At 39.4% G+C, this 20,527-nt stretch overlaps 2 protein-coding genes across 3 annotated transcripts in view; both read right to left on the reverse strand.

Annotated features, from left to right (window-relative positions):
* Nucleotides 1-18: 18 nt before the first annotated feature.
* On the reverse strand, nucleotides 19-4,187 carry Tm2 (tropomyosin 2). The gene is made up of 7 exons (XM_071784549.1): nucleotides 4,030-4,187; nucleotides 1,637-1,924; nucleotides 1,178-1,311; nucleotides 921-1,109; nucleotides 755-830; nucleotides 498-630; nucleotides 19-401 (listed from the first exon to the last, which is right to left on the reverse strand). Exons 2-7 carry the CDS (start codon nucleotides 1,874-1,876, stop codon nucleotides 319-321), a joined length of 855 nt encoding a protein of 284 aa, XP_071640650.1. The 5' UTR covers nucleotides 1,877-1,924; nucleotides 4,030-4,187; the 3' UTR covers nucleotides 19-318.
* A 486-nt stretch (nucleotides 4,188-4,673) lies between these two features.
* Nucleotides 4,674-20,527, reverse strand: part of Elk (Eag-like K[+] channel) — a 33,109-nt gene continuing 17,255 nt past the window's right edge. Inside the window, exons 4-17 of one of the 2 annotated variants that reach the window (XM_071784545.1) lie at nucleotides 19,773-20,006; nucleotides 18,150-18,281; nucleotides 17,169-17,296; nucleotides 16,424-16,652; nucleotides 14,381-14,544; nucleotides 13,458-13,671; nucleotides 12,668-12,847; nucleotides 12,249-12,448; nucleotides 11,833-12,082; nucleotides 11,232-11,491; nucleotides 10,667-10,818; nucleotides 9,763-9,934; nucleotides 9,069-9,453; nucleotides 4,674-8,227 (exon numbers count right to left, since the gene is read on the reverse strand). In XM_071784545.1, coding sequence (XP_071640646.1) covers nucleotides 8,025-8,227; nucleotides 9,069-9,453; nucleotides 9,763-9,934; nucleotides 10,667-10,818; nucleotides 11,232-11,491; nucleotides 11,833-12,082; nucleotides 12,249-12,448; nucleotides 12,668-12,847; nucleotides 13,458-13,671; nucleotides 14,381-14,544; nucleotides 16,424-16,652; nucleotides 17,169-17,296; nucleotides 18,150-18,281; nucleotides 19,773-20,006 — 2,903 coding nt within the window. In that variant the 3' untranslated portion in view covers nucleotides 4,674-8,024. The other variant, XM_071784546.1, reaches the window with a different exon arrangement.

A 20,527-nucleotide genomic window follows, 5' to 3' on the forward strand; every position in this document is an offset into this window, starting at 1 on the left:
AATGCGCTGTTATATCCATTTATTGAGTTTATGTTACTGTTTATTGAATGTCCCTTAATCTTTCGTACAATAAATGTAACAGAGTAGAATTAATCACGACTTGGTTACGTCGATAATTCCATTATAATAACAACATTAATTACGAAGGACGTGAGTGTAGTATGTGTGTCATGTTCGAGGCATAATTTCAACCATGGTCTCTCCTTTTTGTCAAACGACTCGACATATCGAGCCCTGTAACGGTTCGCAAAGAACATAGAATGTTTGATTTCCCGACAAGAAGATTATTAGGCACAAAGCATAGCGAGATAAAGTAATCTAATATCCTGCCAATTCGGCGAACGTCGAGTCCATTTCGTCGGCCAATGACTTGTATCTGTCCTTATTGAGACCCAATTCATCTGAAAAAATGCAAGATAATTTTATTTCCGTGACACCGTTTTCGTGATAGGAACTGATATTTATATATATTTAAATGAAACACGTGGAACACTCACCTTCGAGCCTATCAACCTCCTTCTGGAGTTTCTTGACGGTCTTCTCGGCGAACTCGGCGCGGGCCTCGGCCTCCTTCAATTTGACCGTCAAAGTCTTCAGTTGGCGCTTGAATTCTTCGACTCGTTGATTGGCCTGAAAAATAAATATTACCTTAGAACATAAAGATTAACATTTTAAATAAAATTTGAATTATTTAATCTATTTTTATTAATTATTATAATGTTTACTGTTCATACTTAAGAGTCCACGTGCATACCTTTTCTTCAGAGACTTCCAAAGATTTCAAGCTGTTACCGACGACCTTCAACTCCTCTTCCAGCTCCATGATCTTGCTAAAGCAAGAAACAGAGAAGTTATAAAAATATGATGGAGTTTGTTTTACTTATTTGTTTTGGCATTAAGCCAAATGATCTGGCACTTACGCTTCGCCGGATTTCACGCGATCCTCCGCGACTTCGAGCTCGTCCTCAACGAAGGCCAGCTTGCGCGACACTTCGTCAGACTTTCCGTCAGCGTCTTCCGCGAGCAGGCGGGCCTCCTTCAGTTGGTTCGTCAGTTGGTCCATCCTCTCCTCGTCCTGCTGCGCACGGTTTTCCAATACTTTGCACATACTGCAATTGTATCACATTTCGTGATATGATACACGGACGGGTGTGGGTCAATTAAATTGTACAATTACCGGCTGGACTCGTCGGCGGCCTGCGAAGCTTCGGCCAGCTTAGCGGTCGCGGTGTTCAGTCGTTCCTCCGAACGCTCGAGATCCTCCTCAATAAGTTGGACTTTACGATTAAGGGCAGCAACCTCGGATTCAGCCTGGAAGGATCGAATGTATATGAAGACCAGAATATTAGGATATTCCACATTACGTGCACTATCGTTTTTTTTTTCATTTGTTCAGAATATAAAGTATAAAATGTAGATAACAATATAATAATAGTAATAATAATATTAATAATAATAATAATGATAATGATAATGATAATAATAATGATAATAATAATAATAGTAATAATAATAAAATAATATAAAACACATAATACGTCTTATTTTTAGTTCAGGAATATGTCATTAAAATTACAGACGCAAGTTGTGGAATATTCTGTATAGGTATAATATATTAAATACATATAAAGCTTACGTTGGTAAGAGATTTCTCGCGATCTTCGAGATCCTTGTTAGCCTGCTCGAGAGCTTGCTTGTTAGCTACCAGATCGGCTTCAACCTGAGCTAATTTTTTCGTGAGATCCGCGACTTCCTCGAGAACCTTATCCGCGCGCATATTCGCATCTTTTGCCTGCCCTTCGCAGGTGTCGGCCTTGTCCATAGCATTGTCTTTCTCAAGCTTCATCGCTTGCATCTTCTTCTTGATGACATCCATGGTGGCGGCTTTGTTTCGCGGACCGTACCAACGAAATTACCGAGTTTGCTGAAAATACGAACGTTCATGCTTAAATTTCTATCGTCGTTGACAAAGTACGCGCGCGGATAATTCGCGCTTTCACGAGAGATAAGTGCGCGATTTTTGAGCTTGGGCGGCTGCATTTTCGGCACTCCGAAAATATACATGCCGCGGGATCGAGCACGGCTTGCGAGCCATCGCGCCCGACGTTCTGCAAAGCCATAATTCCGGTAGGTGATCGCAACGCGTAAGCACGAGGAGGAGCACGCATCGGAGCGTCTACGGAAATAGCATCTACAGCCCGATTCTATAAATAATGTGCGGAACGACGGCGGCAAAGCTCTGACGCCGCGCGCGCGGCGCAAGAAGAGGCCAAAACGTAACGAGTGTAACCCAGAAGAACGGGCTTTACTTGGCCGCCACCGTCGACCGACATTCGATCTAACCGACGCGTATTAATAGCATTTTACAAAACTTCGGCGGGTCCTCCGTGCGATCGCGGCCTCCTCGCGCGAATTTTGCGCCCGCGAATATCAAGCTACTTTATTTTACGTATACAGAAAATTCTCGTGCATTTTTGTGGAAATATGGTAAAATTGACGCGCGATAAAATTAACATAGCAAAATATTCAATGTCAAAGAATGAAATCACAATTTGTACAGGAGAATATTATTATGTAAATTTGAATATATTAAAGGTAATATTGTGTTTTGTTATACAATATAAAATCAAATTTATTATCGCGAAGAGCAGATTTAATGCAATGCCTAATACATATGAAACATATTAAAGTAGAAATACTGTTAAGAAGATAGCATGTAACAATATAATATATGTTATATTGATTTTCAATATATGTACAAAGCTATCTCTTAAGTATCTGCTCGCCGCTTAAAATAAGTATTTCTTTCAATCGGGAACAAAAGGATCAAGTTACTTGATGATTCATTTTAAGAAATTTACAAATTATCGTAAAATTGATTAAAATGTTATTTAACTTGTAACATCTGACTCTGAGATATTAATAACTTGCTGAGAAGCTGAGCTATCGATCACATTGGTGTCAATCATCTGATGTCAAAGTGACGCAACGCCATATTTATTATGTCTATCGTTGAAAAAATTACAACAATTTAAGCGCAAATACTTTTTTCACGTGTAATTTTTTTACTTTCGGTCGAGCGAATCGATAGCTTTGTCATGCAAAAAGGGATATTACGACAAAGTGTGTGTAACGTAATAACGAATCAGCGCATGCACGCATTTGACAGTTACAAATGCTACTTACGGCATTGTTTTATGTTAAGCCCGAAAGCAAATTCCTGAAGCGTTAGCAGAGCTGTTATTATTCGGCAGCGGTTAGAGAGTCTCGCAAAGCAGCTGTCCAGTCTCCAAGACATCTTCGTGAAGCGAATTATATAGCTTCCTGTAAGAAGTTAAACGTCGTCTCCGTCGTCCAATAAAGAAAAAAATACAATATAAATCGGATCGGACAGATACGCAAGCTAGATTTGCCGTCGAAACGTTAGAAACACATCAACGTTATAACTATTTTAAATAGTGGTCGGACGCGAACGACACAAAAACGGATCAATTTCGAGCACTAAATAATTATCTCGGCACTGAATTGTTTTGATTGCAATCTTTCCTAGAGCACTTCCTCCTCTTCCGCGTTTTCGCACATTCTAATAAACACTCATACTTTAATGAACATAAGCGCGTTTCTCCCGCGGTACCTTTCACTGATCTCACTGTGACGATCAACATTCCGCACCGGAGGGTTACATCGTAAAGATTACTACTTACGATCACCGCTACAGATACCGACGCGGCAAGTCGCTAAAATCCCAGTTAAAGCCCCCTTTAAAAGGTCAAGTGCTGTTGATTAATTCAGCACTATCGGTCGTATCCGATTTATCCCTGTCGGCGATCCGATGCTTTCTTCGCCACTTCCGCGCCGTTTTCCATTCGCCAACGGGAACTCGTTCCGCATCGCGCTGTCACGGGGTAAAGCGTAAAAGACAGAGAGAGAGAGAAAAAGAGAGAGAGAAAGAAAGAAAGAAAGAGAAGCGAAGCGAAGCGTTTTCACTGCGGGAAAAGCGCGATTATCGACGACGATGAATGCACTTACCAAAAATCCGAGCGATCGGAGCAGCGTGAGACGAGTATCTGAGCGGAGAACGGAAAAGCGCGCGGCGGAAGAACGCGCGTGTGTCGCGTCGCCCCGGGGTGGGGATCCCAAAAATGGCCCGCCGCGAGCCCCCCGTAACACGTTTATTTTCTGCTCCCGCGTACGATCCGCAGACGATCCGTTCGCACCTTCATTCGCCGTCGCTGGAGCGCGGCACAGCGTTCGGTGGATCCAGCATCCGCGCGCTCCAGGATTGCGCGACGGCTTATTGCGCGAACAGCTCTCTCGCCTCTCGCGAGAGGGTAAATTCTCGGCGGATCATAGAGTATAGACGCCTTCCGAAGTGCCCGTTTACGATTTCCGAGTGAGAGAACGCGGTCGCGCACGAGTTTTACGTGACTGTGAGGTTTCCCTTGGCTTTGTTAAATTATAACTTGCTCCAGATTCGTGCCCTCTCCGCGATAACTGTTGCAAAGTTTAACATGACAAGCTTTCATTTTCTATAGAAAAAACGAATATATATACACTTTTCTCTACAAGTTGCAATTAAATATAATTGTATTTTAAGATAAAACTTTGATGGAAAGAAACTTCGCTTCACAGAATGTATTCTCACATACACACACACACATACACACAGTTGCTTATAATTATTTTTCATTTATTATTATTCATAACTCATTTGTCGAACAAAGAATGCCACTTATAAGCACATTGTACAAGTGTTTTAAAAATATTTACAAACGTTCAGATATATATTTTTGTAAGGATTAACGTCGTAGAAGAAATACCTGTTCTCTCTCTCTCTCTCTCTCTGTCCCTCTTTCATATTTCCTGTTTTATTTCCGTTTCGCGCGGCGAAATCATTTTTAGAGATCGCTCGGCTTCGCTACGTTCACCTGTTGCCAGACATTTATCATTGTGAAAAAAATAAATCTTTATTTTAAGGCCGTCATTTGAAGTTCCCTAACTAGTTCTGTTGATAAATGTACAATGAGAAAACACGACTGCGCAAAGTTCGAATTAATCGGATAATCTCTTGCCTTCGCACGTAAATTCGCGGCTTACTTTTGTACGCGCAGTTACGTATGTATGTACATACATAATAATTCTGTGTTAACCCCTTACGGCGCAGCGTATAGTATACACCGAGTGTACGCGTTCGATAAAAACCCCGCCGCGACGGCTTATCAAAATTTATATATCTTTTGAGATTTTATTGCGTCATTCCGCGCGGGGAACTACTTCAATCTACCACCTCTGTAGAATCCTTCGTGTATTATTGCCGATGAAAAACATTAAATTCTATATTTCTCATTTAAAGGGAATAGAATATTTTAGAGTAGAATATCTATTTTTATACATCGTTAACGCGCTTGTTTTGTGAGTGGCAACCTTTTGCGACGGAAAAAAATGACTACGCGGTAAGGGATTAACGGGAACAGGAGCGTTGATGTAACGCCTCATTTCTCGTACGCTCAACCAGCTGGTCAAAAATACTCTTTTAAAGATATTTCAAACAGGTCCTCTTGACTTCGAGTATAGATAATTAGGAAGAAAACTGTTCTATTACTTGTTTGTGCTTATTGACCTTATTACGATAGAATTCATGGAGAGGATCATGCTACTTCGCAGTCCTGTTTAGAGGAGTGTAAAAAGTGATAGAAGTCATGAAGGGTGTTAGATATAACGTCATAATGTACCTAGCTTGAATTATAATGCGAGGAGCATAGAAATAGTATAACAAAATATATGAAATATTTATAAAACAGCTCCTTCCAGCGATATTTGTGAAAATATTTCATATCTCTCTCAACGTTGACAACGCGTCCAATCGAAAATTCGAAGTAATTGTACTTTCTCACGATTATTAACCTTTCTTCGCGCGATAGCCGCATGATAAACCAGGAACCAATGAATACATTTCCGAAGAATATATTCATATTCAGATATTTAGATTTTTAGATATTTTTCCATAGTTAGATCGCGCGTTTGTGAAACAATTGAACTGAGCTTTAATAATTTTTACCCTTTTGCCTTTTTAGCACCTGCGGCACGCCGACGAATTTTTCACAAATAGCGGCGGAAGTGTTCGAACGAACGTAGTCGTGCATGGCCAAAGCCGTGCCTTATCACATATTTTCAACGTCGCTCTCCCTATATACATGTCTGAATTAATCTAAGAAGTAACTTACAGCTAGATGAAACAGATTCTCAGTGACGCAGCTTACGATCGACACGCATCCCCGACGAAGTAGGCTCAAAGTTATTTTACGCCTAGTAAAGTGACGGGTCGCCGCGTCACTTCCGAATCGTCGTCATCGTCGTCTCTTCTGCGCGCGAAAACGCGTTATTATATTTAATTTATATGTCTACTTAACGAACATACTACGGATACTCTCTAGATTGGACGTCGACGGTGTACATTGAAATTTGTTGTGCACATTATTGCTACCCTAACTTTCGAATAAACGGCTACCCTCGTGATATCCCATGGAATTGCTTCGCGTGACGGAGCTGCGCGAAGCGTTCGACTTGTTTTCAGCGGAGACATGCAACTTAACGTAATAGCGAAGACCCAATATACTCCTCAAGCTTGCGCGCTTATATATGAGCATGAATTAAATTTACGTGTACAACTATCTACAAAATTATATATTATTTAATATTAAGTAGAAAACGCTTCGTATAGGTTTATAGGTGATGTAGGTTTTTATAGGTTTTCTGGAAATTGCTTACGCAGGTTGTAGAGACGGCAGGATAATTATAGTTCTCGATAGTCGAATATTATTTCAGAGCGTACGTTTTCAACGTACATATTGTAATCATTAAATTAGAATTACATACGACAGGCGAGAGAGTTTATTTTATTCAAAGGACGAATATATTACTTTGAGAACGAAAAAAAGCAGAGGCGTATAAAGTCAGGTATTATCCTGTTTGGCAGTGAGAAATGCCTAGGACAATATATGTATAATATCGCTTAACTCTTGAATGCACGACGATTTAATAAAATCTTACGTTATACGTAATGAGACGTTTGTAAATCGCAAAAGTATTTGAAAAAATTTGTGTTTAAAAATACAATAAAAATACTTTTTATTGGAATATATTATCTATTCATCATCGGTTTAATCGTATTAAATGATAGTATTAATATATAATATTAATAAATTATATACATATGTCGCTGGGCATAATATCGTAATCGGATATTGATATATATGTGTATTCATATCATGATAAGGTTTAAAAAGTATTTTTATATATAATACTTCCTGCTTTCTTTTGTTTAAACAGAATATTGTAAGCATATTTGCTCTGATATGCATATTTCGTCAGTCTTAATTTATCTCATCTTGTGATCAAAATAACCGAATGCATTCAAGAGTTAAATTATTACCAACGAGATCACGAATTGACGTTAACGGCGAAAGGAAACGTAAATGTCAATTTACGAGTAATCTAGTATCGCGTCAACGCGCTTGTTTACGTTATGATTATATTACGTGCCGCTTGAATATGCATGTGCATTATCGCCGTGATTTGAAATTACCACTTTTTGATCAATCTCGTAAATATCATCGTTGATCCATTTCCATTGCAGACCGCGCGCTCAATAGCCCCCAGCAATTTTCTTTTTTGTCAGAGAACGTCCAGTTTTATTTTATCAGAAATTATTCCGTTCTGTCCGTAACATTAAAGCGCCGGAATATTTATCCCGATGAATGTCTAACGGTTTGACGATGTCGCGATTAACCTGCCAATCAAACATTATTGCCTCAAGCCTGTTGCTTTGGAATTATCGCGTTGTCGGTTGACCGATTAGCTCTCGTATACTAGCTCTCGCAAGCCTCCGAATTGAAATTTTCCAAACTATAGAACTATTTTATTTGCTAGACTTGCGTTTTATTCTTCAATCCGGCGTTTCTTCCTTCCGCATTTACGTCGAAACGAATTTTTCGAGCGGGACGCGAGCTCGCGAATTAACCAGTTCAGCTATCGAACGGATCGAACTTCAATGAGCGTGACTCCGGAAGACGTCGTAACGCCTGGTACAGCGACGCATTGTCGGCGTCGCCGGCGCTGAAGCGGTGCCACAGCTTGTTGTCGGGATCCCAGGCTGAATTGGGCGGCCTGTACAATCGGGGAATGTGCCGAGCGTTGCGAGCAATTCCAAAAACGTAGCTGTCATTTCCTGAAATCGGTTCAAAAGTATCTTAAGACGTCCGGCGATTCTTATCGGCAAAGCGGTGCCGAGTCTGTGTGCCGACCAAGGAGACAAAGTGAACGACCGTTGCTGCATGTGCCGCAGAATTTGAAACTGCGACAATTATTGTGAGATTGACTTATCGTACGGTGAATAAATGAACTTGTCGGACGTGTCATGATATATATGTGATTATTTTTTTAACGCAGAGATATTTTTGCCAAAAGAGAAAATGTCCCGCTGGGAAAACACATGTGGCTAACTTGCGCACAAGTAAATATCCCGTGTAGGACGGTAAGGTGAAAAGGTGTCCCCTTTGTAGAGTAACTCATAGGCAGTTCAAGTCCGCCACCGCGCAACCCTTTACTCCTTGTGTAAATGTACGAACAGGGACGCAGCCGCCCCCGCAAGCGAGATATCTCTGCTTCATAAAACGTGTTTCTCGTAATAGAGAAACGTTTTCCGCACAAGGGAGCATTTTCTTCTCGGAAAAATATCCCTATTGCGAAAACGTTGAAACGTATGTTCGTGAAATCGTGTGAGTGGTTATCCTTCCCATGATGAGCCGTATTTCTTTCATAATATATGAGATATTTCATCCACCGGGGAAAATATACATTTATTCCCTAAGAAGTATTATTTTTCCAACGCGCGCGTGTATCTTGCCTACCCAAGAGACCATCCCTCTTTCGAATGGAATCCATCCGTTTGTATCAAGTCGTTGTTTTAATAAGCTCCTGGCAATCCCTCGCGACTTCCTTTTTTTTTTTATGTAGGTGCCTCTAACTCTAATGCGTTAACGAAAGTATAGCGCTCGGGATAAAATTACCTGTAGTCGGAGATTGCGAGGGCGATTGCTGCGGCGAGCCCGCCAAGGGTGATAAGGGTTCGTAGGGCGGCGGTGGAGGCGAAGACGGCGACGGCGTGGGCGACGGCGGTTGTAACCTGAGAACGACGTCCGGATCGAGGCCGAGGGCCTTTAGGGCCCTCCGGGGATTCGCGCGCACCCACGTCTCAAACAGATCGACCGGCCAATTCGTCTGCGTCGACGCGTCGATCAATCTCGCCGGCGGATTCCAACAAATGGCGTCCGGGGGATGGGACGAGCTCCTCGCGAGGACACCGCTGCCGCGGCTCGCCGCCGGGGTCGGCAGATTCGGATTGCTCTGGGGTGAGCAGGCGAGCATCTGCAACGCTTGAATGGCGTTCCGCACCTGTCGATTCAACGCGCGTCATTTTAATCTCACGGTCAAGCTCCCCTCGAATAATCCGGACGTTTTGCATTTGTCCGAATGGAAATGAAAAATAAAATAGAAATTAAAAATTCAGTTCTGCAAAATAAATTTCTCCGGATCAGTTTCTCTTAAAATTCATTCGTTTCTTGTACGACTTCGTAGTACGACTCTTATTTAAAGCCAAGATGTCTTGAAGGACTGACAAGTACCGGTATAGCTAAATAAGTGCAAAACAATTTTGCATAATGTCTCCGAGCCGGATTGAAATGAAGGATCCGTATAATGTACCTCGCAACTGAGCGTCGCAACGTCCTGGTGTAGCGTGGAAAACTGATTATCGAGTCGCTCAACCGATCCTCGGATGTGCTCCTCTACGGATTCTTGCGCGATCACTTGCGCTGCCCTACCTCCTCGCAGCAAGACTCCTCTTCCCGCTCGCCTCCCTTCTCTATAATCCTCCCTGATATTCCAAACAAAGTTAACTTTACTCCTCATTACACGGGTATCTGATCTGAAATATCGAGAACGGGACGATATCGGAATTGCGACGCGAGAATCCTAAAGTAAGAAATCCAAAAGTGGTTTATACACCTCGCAATTTACCAACGATATAGGTATATCACCGTCTAAAGCCGAATCGAACGTGACTTCGGTATATTCTTGAATTTCTCGAGCGGAAAATTATGTTATTCTACAATTGAGGACTTCTTTCTTCAGAAAGGGTGTCGATAAATTGCTCGCCTTACAACCAGAGGTATTTTTCTTACACCTCGCCTTTACCTTGCACTTAAATGCTACTTAATAAAATACTTCAAACCACTATTAAAAAAGGAGTGTTCTTTTTCTGGGAGCAATAACATATTGGCTGTAGATATTCGATAAATAAAAATATTTAAATATATTTAAGCTTTCATTTTCCTCGAAAGAGCAGGTTGATGCGAAAAAAAAGTTTAGTCGAGAAAAATGGAAAGGCAAAAAATCCTAAACCACTAGATTAACTTTTTTTTCCACTCTCATGGTCTATCCATTATCTCAACCTTTTTATACCGTTGAAATTTTTATCTTGCCATCGTTTACTTAACGTATCTTCCCTTTTTAGCTTTCCATATTTTATAAGATGTTCAGTGACGAGATGTTTTGCCGAATTTTTTTTTCAATTTTAAAATCCCCCTTTTTCAATATAGGGACTTACCTGAACTTGGCATGTCGCGGGCTCGAAGTGCCGTGAAGTGGTGATTTATTTGGGGGCGAGAGGGGAGAAGTCTCGCCCTCCTCGGCTAGGTTCTCATCATCCTCGCTGATGGAGGGCAGTGTCAATGACGGGCCATTTACATCGGACTCCTGCTAAAATTTACGCGACAAAGAAGGCTGTTAAATTTCATACCTGAACGGAGCTCAATGATTTTTGTGGAGTAATAATACGCATATCGGTTTCTTTTTATAATAATAAATTCTTACATTAATTCTCATATTAAAATCTTATATAAATTCTTAAATAAAATTCTTCTTATAATATAGATATTAAATGTGTAATATTTTCTTACTCCTTGTATACATCAAAATATACGTAAGATATATAAGTAAAGCATATTACATTCTATTTAAAATTGAAAATCAATATCTTCTGAAATATTTCAATAAATTATAAAATATTATTAAAATGACATCTGTTATACCTTAGTAATTCTACCTCTCTCTTCCTTTTCGTCACTCTCTCTCTTTCTTTCTCTCTCAAGGGAATATGTAAAATTAATTACCTCCGCCTCGTATCCTTCACGTAAGTTGTACGTAAGATCGTGTTGTATATCGTGCGCAAACTCATGTTGATACTCGGGGTAGAGTCGAAGGACTTCGACTAAGCCCTGCATGTGTATGCACTTCAAATCGCAATATGTTAGCGCCTTGACATCGCAGCTGGATTTTACTATATCAACTGAACCAGATCCAGTCGTACCTCCGCCATTATTCCCGTGTTGCAGATGAACATTTATATCGCAACCCACTAAATCTCCTTTTCCTTAAAAAATAAGAAGTCAGGGGTGAGATCTGCTCATATCCAGGTAGCAAGATGACGTCTAAAAACGTCTTAATGACGTTTTATTGACGTTAGAGACGTCATTAAGACGTTATTAATACGTCATTTGACGTATACGTCACTCTGCTACCTGGGTAAATTAATAACTTCGTACATCGAGTTGCGTATTAATTTAAAAAAATTTCAAACTGATCTCAAATTAACGTGCTCAATATAAAACGTTTCAGACTTAAGCATTATCCACAATTTGGCAATGTTATTAATTATTAAAAAAAATAAATCGCATAAACCCGAGTTTTATTTGCGTTTTATTTGTTTGTTACCTAAAATCGCGACCACCATGCTGTTTTGCACAACTTCCATAGATCCGTTACACAAATAATAGATGTACGAAAGCGCATCGCCTTTGTGGATGAGAAATTCGCCGGGGGCGCAAAAGTTATTTCTGATATGCAGCGAGAGTAGTTTTAGACATCCCTGTGAGGCGGCTTCGAATATCGGTAAACTTAAAATCTCTCGATGAAGGTGCATTGAAACATCTCCCCGTAGTTCCTCGGGAAATTGTTTGAGGGTCTGTAGAAGAATTATTACGTGTTGCGATGATGAACAAGTATTGTAGAAATTTGCATCATTTTTATCATTATTCTTTTCATTTGTTGCTTTAATATAACAGAACTTAGCGGTATATATTGTAATATTGCTTTAATTAAAAAGAAAACAAAGCACGGTATCCTTTTACCTCGTGCACATCAATACCGTGGTTTAACGACCACATAGTCTGAAAGTAATCCTGCATTCGCTGTTTGAGCTCGTCCGGGATTTGATGTAAGATTAGAAAATCTTTGAGATCCCGTAATTTTGTTTGATATTGAGATCTTCGAGAGTACATTCTTTGAATAATCGCAGTAACGTTGCCGAATACCACAGCGTGCATAAGAGCTGAAATGTAAACCTTACAATGTGTGTAAAATGCTCCGATTGAGTACATGGAACATAATGATTCCACGTTAAATCGCTATCAATATCAGGAAAGAGATGATTCTCGATTAAATAGTATAAATGAAATTATGTTAAATGTGAAAATTATAATACTGTAGGAAATTTTACGGGCAAAATATATGAATCTCATTTTTCATCAATAAATTAAATAAAACTTACCCCCAATTAACATCGTGCAAATAGAGAAGAATTTCTCCGAGAACGTATTTGCCGAAACATTTCCGAAACCTACGGAAGTCAGACTACTGCAAGTAAAATATAATGCCGTTATGTAGCTCTCTGTGTGCGTGACGTTTTCCACTGATATTTTTAATCTCTCAGCCAGGGTATGTATCCAGCCTAGAACATATTAACGGCAATTCCAGCGTTTCAGTTTAATGGATTGTTTATCATTTATTTTCGTCTCGCTTGAAATACTAACTACTACTACATTTTCATGCAATTTAATAAAAATATTATCCAGCTGCATAAATATTAATTTTCATATTGTTTAACTTTTCTTTTTTGCATTTATTATTTGTATTTCCATATTTTACGTTTGACACGTGGAACTTATACTTTTATATTTCTATGGAGGGACGATTCTTATGCTGAAACAGTTTCTCAATAACTATCGGATAACAATCTCTACAAATCTTATGCAAGAGCTTCCATGTCGATAAGATCTTTTCTATGGCTATACAGATCAGTTCGCGCAATTCTACGCCGGATGTGTAGACATCCTTTCGCAAGATAGATATAGCGTCGAGCGATTTTTATAGGTCACGAAGTCCTTAGATTGTTTTTGTATAGATATACACTATAGAGATTACTTGCGTGTTCTCGAAGAATTGGCAATCTAGCTACTTTCATGCACACGGCGTCTCGCATTTCCCATGAAAATTCCGCGTCGCGGAACGCGAACGTGTACTTGCAAATAATAATGTCGAAGTGGCTCCGGGAGACTTACCTAAATCCCAATCCTTGTCGTTCCGCAATCGCTCCTTTTCGGCGATCACGTACCAGATGCAAGCCAGCCAGTGTGCCACCAAGATGAAAAATAACATAAGCATCGTTAAAATTACCGCGCTGTATTGCGAGTATCTGTCCATTTTTTGTAGCAGTCGCGCGAGTCTGAGTAATCTTGTGAGTTTCACTAAATGAATGTTACTGTGCGCTGAATCCTGTAACAGAGATCGGTAAGGAACATTTATTTAACTCTGGCACCTTTTTAACGACACATTATGACAACCAATACAGCGTCTCCGAGATGTTAGACGCTGTAGCAATTTTAATCGTATATTTTATTGCAAAAACAATTTTGTTTATTTTACATATTTAATAAATCCACAATTTTGCGCACGAGTGCGAGTGGTTTACTAAATTGAAAATAGCAACGTAAGGGGATATTTCGGCAACGGGATTTAATAGTTCATTTTGACATAAGGCATCGATTTTGTATTAGACTTGGGGTAAATTAATTAGCCTAACTTCATTAGGTTGATGCTTGGCGGAAATTTGAAATTAGCAATTATCTGATATTAGGGCGAGAAAATACATACCATTCTACACAAATTTCTCCGTCGTAATTCAAGTACTCCTACTTAGATCTTCGTTTTGCTTCAATATTTTATTTTAATTTTAATTTTATTTTTATTTTAATTCAATTTCCATATTATTAAAAAAAAGAAAAAACCGAGAAATTTTTCTTACTTTAGATTAAAAGTTAGAAAGTGCTGTAAAGAGTTGAATCCAATCTCTTGGAGATTGCAAGACGAGATTGCAGATTCATTATTTTACGAGAAAAGGGCTTATCGCGTAAAAGTCACTTGCTCCTTACTAGAAATTGAGCTAACTCATAAAGCTATTTGTAAGCGGATGGAAGATACCTACCTCGCCACTGTAAACGTCCGAGGCATAGAGAAAATCAAACGGCAATGCCGCTACGAGGTCAACAAAGAACCAGCCTTTCACGTAATTCACGGCGATGCTTCTGCTATTGCTGACTACTTCGCCCTTCCTGCTCACGTACGTTGTTCTGAAGTTCAAAACGATATCTGGGGAGGAATAATAAAGCATACATACATTCGTAATGCACCTGGAATCATCAGAATCTTTCGCACGTACGAGAGGGTATCTGAGGGTAGCTACGACCTTAAAATCTCGTAGAATCCCGAAAGTTATTATTATATGATTAAGGAAAGTGTAGGGATTTAAAATAAGATCTTAATTTAAATATTTTATAATTATAACTAAGTACTCTTTACACTTTGATTTAGCCGCAAAAGTTTGTTTGGCAAGTCTTGCTGAACAAATCGCAATTACGATCCATTGGTTTGTGTGAATTGTCCCTGATTAATCTTTTTTTTTTTTTTTTGTAGAAAAGTGTCAATTAAGCATGTTTTCGTCGAGCAGAAAACATTGTTTTCACCCCTGGGGTGCGACAATAATCGTGATTGCGAGCGAATGTAAACGCGGAGTCTGCATGTACGTAGCCTAACTAAACGAAGAGGAGAACCCTGGCTTTCCTGCTTGTTGTCCTACGCCGAGTTTCTATTCCTACAAACGCATCAAGCAGCTCAGCGAAACTTCGGCTTTGTGCGATGAATGCCTTTTAATCTCATTTGCAAATTGAATTTCAGCCGCGAAATTCACGTTCCACGTCCACTTATCCGAGAAGTAACTTCATTTAAAAGTCGCAGATAGTCGATATTTTACATATCACGTCGATGCGCGCGAAATATCGTTATTCGTTAATCCTGCATTAATCGCAACATGATAAACTTATTTAAAGACTCTGTCATTAAAACGTGTTGTGCACGCTCTCGCGTGCAAGGAAAGAGAAAATAAAAAAAAGTTCGTTCCAATTTGTAATGCGGACGTCTTTTAATGCGAATTTTATCAGACCTCGTTCAATTTCATGACAGCGCAATTTCGCTTGACAGTTAAAATTCGACGTTAAACCAGCGAGTGTATTGAAAATGCTTGTTGTTTATTTAACGTGGTTTGCAACACAATGTATAGTGCCCCACGAAAACTCTTGCGTCAGAATTAGCCTGCAGCCACGATATCGTGAACGATTAAAGAGTTAAATCAAAGGATCGGCATTATAATGCGAGCTCGTCGTTTAAAGGTTTCCTCAAGGTGAAACCCGCTTTTTTTCCATCGTCATTAAATCCCCTCTTAATTGACCTGCTCCATTATCCGGTAACTTTCTTTCGATGTTGTCGAAAAAGTTAAAGTGGCTTTGTTTACTCGATTAATGCAGATTTAAACGCGTCGCCGTCCCGTTATTCGGCACTCTCGAGACCCTCGTTGTCAGTCAGTTCGGAGCTTTCTTGGAAAAACAATTTGGAAAAACATTCGCGCGAAAACATTTCTGGTATGTTTTCATTTGGAAGAAGCTGCGAGGGTTGAACCGATGGGCCACTCATTATAACGCGATATAGAAAAAAGGAGGGTCGCCGAGAATGCCTCTCTTGGTTTCGATCTAACGAGCTCCACGTGTTGCGAATGATTGGTGGACTTTTCTCATTTCCTTCCCGGAAAACATTATTTCAAAAGGGCAATCGATTTCTACGAAGTAACGATTAGAGATCTTGATTTATTTTCTTACTTGGGAAAAGCGCGTTCACTTACGTGATTGTAGTATAGATATACAGCGCGATGTTTAATGGGCCGATACACGTAATTCGTTGATGTTAATTTGAGGAACAATATCGAGGAACGGTGAGCTAATTAATCTCGTTTATCGGCATGTCGGAATTAAAGCGCGTTAAGATCGTATCGCCTTTTTTTTTTTTAAATAGAGAATCCGTTTACCTGGAATGATCCAGGAGGATTACGGTTCAGACGGGAATCTCATCAGTGGGACGAAGGGATAAAGAGAGGTCTAAAGGGCACGAGGGTCGAAAATTAGAGGTAGGCTATACTCACCGATAATGAAGAGCACTTCGACGACAACGTCACTGACCATGGTAGGCCTATCAATGTTGATGAAGCTCGCGTTGTAGGGAACAATTATTGCCACGTAAAAGGTCGCGATGAGAATCAACCAGTCCCAGCAGGATTTAAAACCACCGTAATGGCTAAGAATAAATTGCGACTTTTTGACGGTTGTCGTTTTGTATTCCGGTAAAGGCGGCGCGGTTGAATGCAGAAGCGTCTAGAATAATATGCAATGTAAAAGTAAGAGCTTTCGCCCTGAGAGTGTTACTAAATTTCTTGGCGACGAATAATAACGTATTTAATAACTTTGAAGCTTCTTCTTGCTATATTCCGGTTTCTAAAGAAGACTTTGCTCAGTAAAGTGTCTTTATCCGACTATTCAGTTCCAAATGCAAACTAACTTGCGAAATGACATTCGTAAACGTTGAATGTGTGTGTTATAATTACTCGAAAAATAAATTCCTCTTGCTGGTATGTATCTTTATTGGAAATGTGTATATTATTTTAATTTTATTCGCGTATTTCAATTTCATAAACGTAACAATTATTAACTTCCAGCATAATAAACATATTATTACGGGTAATAAGTTCTTATTAACACGTACAATATAGGCAAATGAGAGCCAAAACGCCGGTAAAGTTCTTATTATTTTATAAATTATCGTCCCATTATATAATTTGATCTTTATGTTTTCATGGCAGTAATTTTGAAAGGAAAACAAGTAGAACGTACATTGTTTAGCTTAATTTTGTGCTTATTGTCCTGCTTGTAATGGCCCGACAGTTGATAAAGGACGGCGCGACTTCTTCTTCTACCGTAATTGGAAGGCGGTGCCTCAGGGTCGATATTGCCATTCGAGTCTGTGGAATCGTAAATTGCGCTATTATTGGACCAGAGGAGAGAGAGATTATGTACAATCGCATAGAAATATCAAAGTATTCTGATAGACAAAAATCACGCAGAAAGCATTACTTAGAGGAAATGCAAACAGAAACGCACGCACGCACGCACGCACACATATTCAATAAAACACATACATACATACATATAAATAAATATATATATTATATTACAAAAGAAAGCGATGAGAATAGTTTTTTCTCTTGAACATTATTATCTTGCAGCAATTGTAACTAAGCGAGATAATGAAAAAATCGGTATATACATTAAAAAAAATAAATATAGCATTTGCATACACAATAAATAAAATCCTTGTTGCATAATAATAGAAATTCCAATTGGTGAATTTGTGTTTTGTGAATATCCTGTAAAGTTTGTAACCGACTAGTCCAGTCTAAATTGGTATTACAATTCCAACTCCAATTACAGTTCCAATTCGAACGAGCACTCTTATTAACGATAATACCACGTGTAATCCGGAAAAAAATACTTTATTGACGAATGCGGGATTACAGCGGATCGGAATCTTTTTCAAACAGCGAAACAGTTCGGTTACCAACCCTGGACGTTGCGATAACGATTTGTGCAGCGTGTTGCGTGTCGCGCGTGGTGCTCCAAGTGTGGCTCGTTAAAACGCGTCTGTGAGAGAAAGACGGTAAAAGGGCCAATTCCTACCCATCCTGCGTTGCGAAACTCGTAAACTCCGAATTCAAGTTGTATTTTTGGCACGGCGCCGTGAGAGAGAACGCATCATTCCTCATTAAAATCGATCCACTTGCGCGTATTTAGCAGCGAAGCATGGTTAGAACTCACCACTATCGTGCAACTCACAGAGCTGAAGGTTCTTCGTGTGCGTGATGTCTTTGTGCGAGGCCAGGAACAGAACGACGTCGCCCTTCTCGTTTTTTATCGGGACAATGTCGAGTAGGCAATCGAATGGACTTCCTGGACACAAGTCGAAAAGAACCGTTTACCGAATGCGAGCGGAACTAAAGTAATATCATTGGCTATCAATTTTAAAGCAACAAAGTTGTCCGTAGGGAACGCGAAACGATAAATTGCTCGCCCCTGAAAGCTTCGCGTTCCGATAATGGAGCTTCGTGATATTTGCGTCAGCTTCACGGCAAACTGTGCTGTAAAACGTATACGCGCGCGTGCAAAAAGAATGTAACGCGAACGACGGATTATGTCAAGTTTTTTTAAAGCGAGGTATTTTTCGAAGAATTGCGAAACACGTTGAAAAAGTTGGGAAAAAATGAAACACGTTGGTCACCGCGCACCGCGCCAAGCGTATGAAAATACAGCGTGATTACACAACGGGAAGATAAGATGACGTTTTATTAGATGCCTCCCGATGGAATTGCCGCGAATGCGCGTTGGTATGGCTTACAAAAGGAATATCGCGTCACAATGCAGACGGGAATTTCCGTCGCCGACACGTTCCTTACGATCCTTTCTTCGCGTCTCTCTCGCATTTAAAACTGATTTTTTTTTGTTTTCGACACATTAGCTTTTATTCGCGTTTATGGATATAATGCGCGAAGCTCGCTGTAAACTGTAAACGACGATAGAAGATAATAAAATTTGATGATTTTTTTTTCTAAAAAGGCGTAATGAAAAAGCAATCACCTGCCTTCCCGGGCCGTTACGTCGACCTTGCAAGTTCATAAATTAATAATTGACTTACAATCTTAATCACGCGGCCAATAAAAGAACTTAGTTAAACTAGATCACCGGAGAAATAAATTCTGGGTCGAGATAATAACACGGAGTATATTGCGGAAAGCCTCTCGATTAACTTTACTGTAGATTGATTTTTCTCGCTGCGCGAAGGAAAAACGAATAGCGCCGGTCAGCGTCGCAGGCACGAGATTACTTCATTTGGTCTTGCATAGTGAGTTTCCTTGGAAAATATCGTATTCCTTAATGTCGCCCAAGCTCGAAAAATGTAAATTGATAATGACTTTCACCATTGCGTGGGATATTTCTCTCCCACTCTCTATTTCTTTCATTCGCTCTTTTAAATACAAATGTATCTCATTAAAGGTTCTATATTCCTCGCCATAATACATTACGTTATTGCGTTATTCATATTATATTTTTTCAATTTTCCATGTGATATTATGTAATACTTTTTTTTAAATAATCTGTTATATATATTTTCGACTTTTCTATATTTTAAAAAATTGGAAAATTAAATATTATAACAATAAAATTCTAAGATGTACAATTTAAGTAAGAAACGTAATAAGAGCCACGTCGCAAATGGTTGTAATTTTCCTGAAAGACCAGGAAAGATACGTATAGTAAAATATGTATAATCCCCTGTAATGGAAGTGAAGGTAATCTTTTACGACGCTGGCGTATAATACTTATAGCGCAATCACCCGCACCGTTCAGAAACATCGCGTCATTGGATATCTTGGTAAAACTCACCGCTCTTCTTGTAGAAGACAACCTCCATTTTCAATTCCGTCTTGCTCTCGAGGCTCTTGTCGATCATGGCCTTTTCTTCCTCCTTCGTTTCCGGCCCATAGAGAAACTTGCAAGCGCAACTCTTTTGCATGATTTGCGCTCGCGCGAATCCTGTCAGCTCGCAGAATCCATCGGAGCAATAGACGATCGGATAGATCGTCGGAACCTGCGCATTTCCCAGTACAAAGTTGCTGTCTGCGAACAGAAGTAGAACAGGTATTGAAGATTGATCGCGATTGATAACGACAAGAGCACGCTGTAAGCACGTAAAAGTTATTTGCCAAAATTATATCATCGGAAATTACTCTATATACATATATATATATATATTACATAGAGTATATCTATATATATTAGATTATATTACATATATAAAATTATAGAATGTCTATCTGCATATTCCCTATTAACCTCTTGACCGATATGGACCAAATTTTGCATAATTACTCTCATGTTGCAATAATATATGTGTGTACTTAATATAACGGAACAAAGTGATACGCTATACGCTATACTATATTATATGAATTTGTAAATTATATACCACTATAAATTAAATTCAATATGTTATTGTTTGATTTTCTCAAATGCTGATTTTCTAGATATAAGAAGCCTGTGCAACGCCGAGTGATTAAGCCAGAACGTACAAAAAAGATGTCAAAATGATTTAGCGCCATCAGTTTGTTAAATGTATTCCACGAAATTCTCTCTTTAAC

This window comes from Temnothorax longispinosus, chromosome 7 (genome assembly GCF_030848805.1).
Source record: "Temnothorax longispinosus isolate EJ_2023e chromosome 7, Tlon_JGU_v1, whole genome shotgun sequence".
Lineage (NCBI taxonomy): Eukaryota > Metazoa > Arthropoda > Insecta > Hymenoptera > Formicidae > Temnothorax > Temnothorax longispinosus.

Bases quoted from the DNA above. Each gene is read 5' to 3' on its own strand.
- Tm2 (XM_071784549.1), bottom strand. From the start codon at position 1,876: ATGGATGTCATCAAGAAGAAGATGCAAGCGATGAAGCTTGAGAAAGAC. The intron at 831-920 runs GTAAGTGCCAGA...TTCTTGCTTTAG, and splicing joins CGCGTGAAATCCGGCGAAGC to CAAGATCATGGAGCTGGAAG. The intron at 402-497 runs GTGAGTGTTCCA...GCATTTTTTCAG, and splicing joins GGAGGTTGATAGGCTCGAAG to ATGAATTGGGTCTCAATAAG.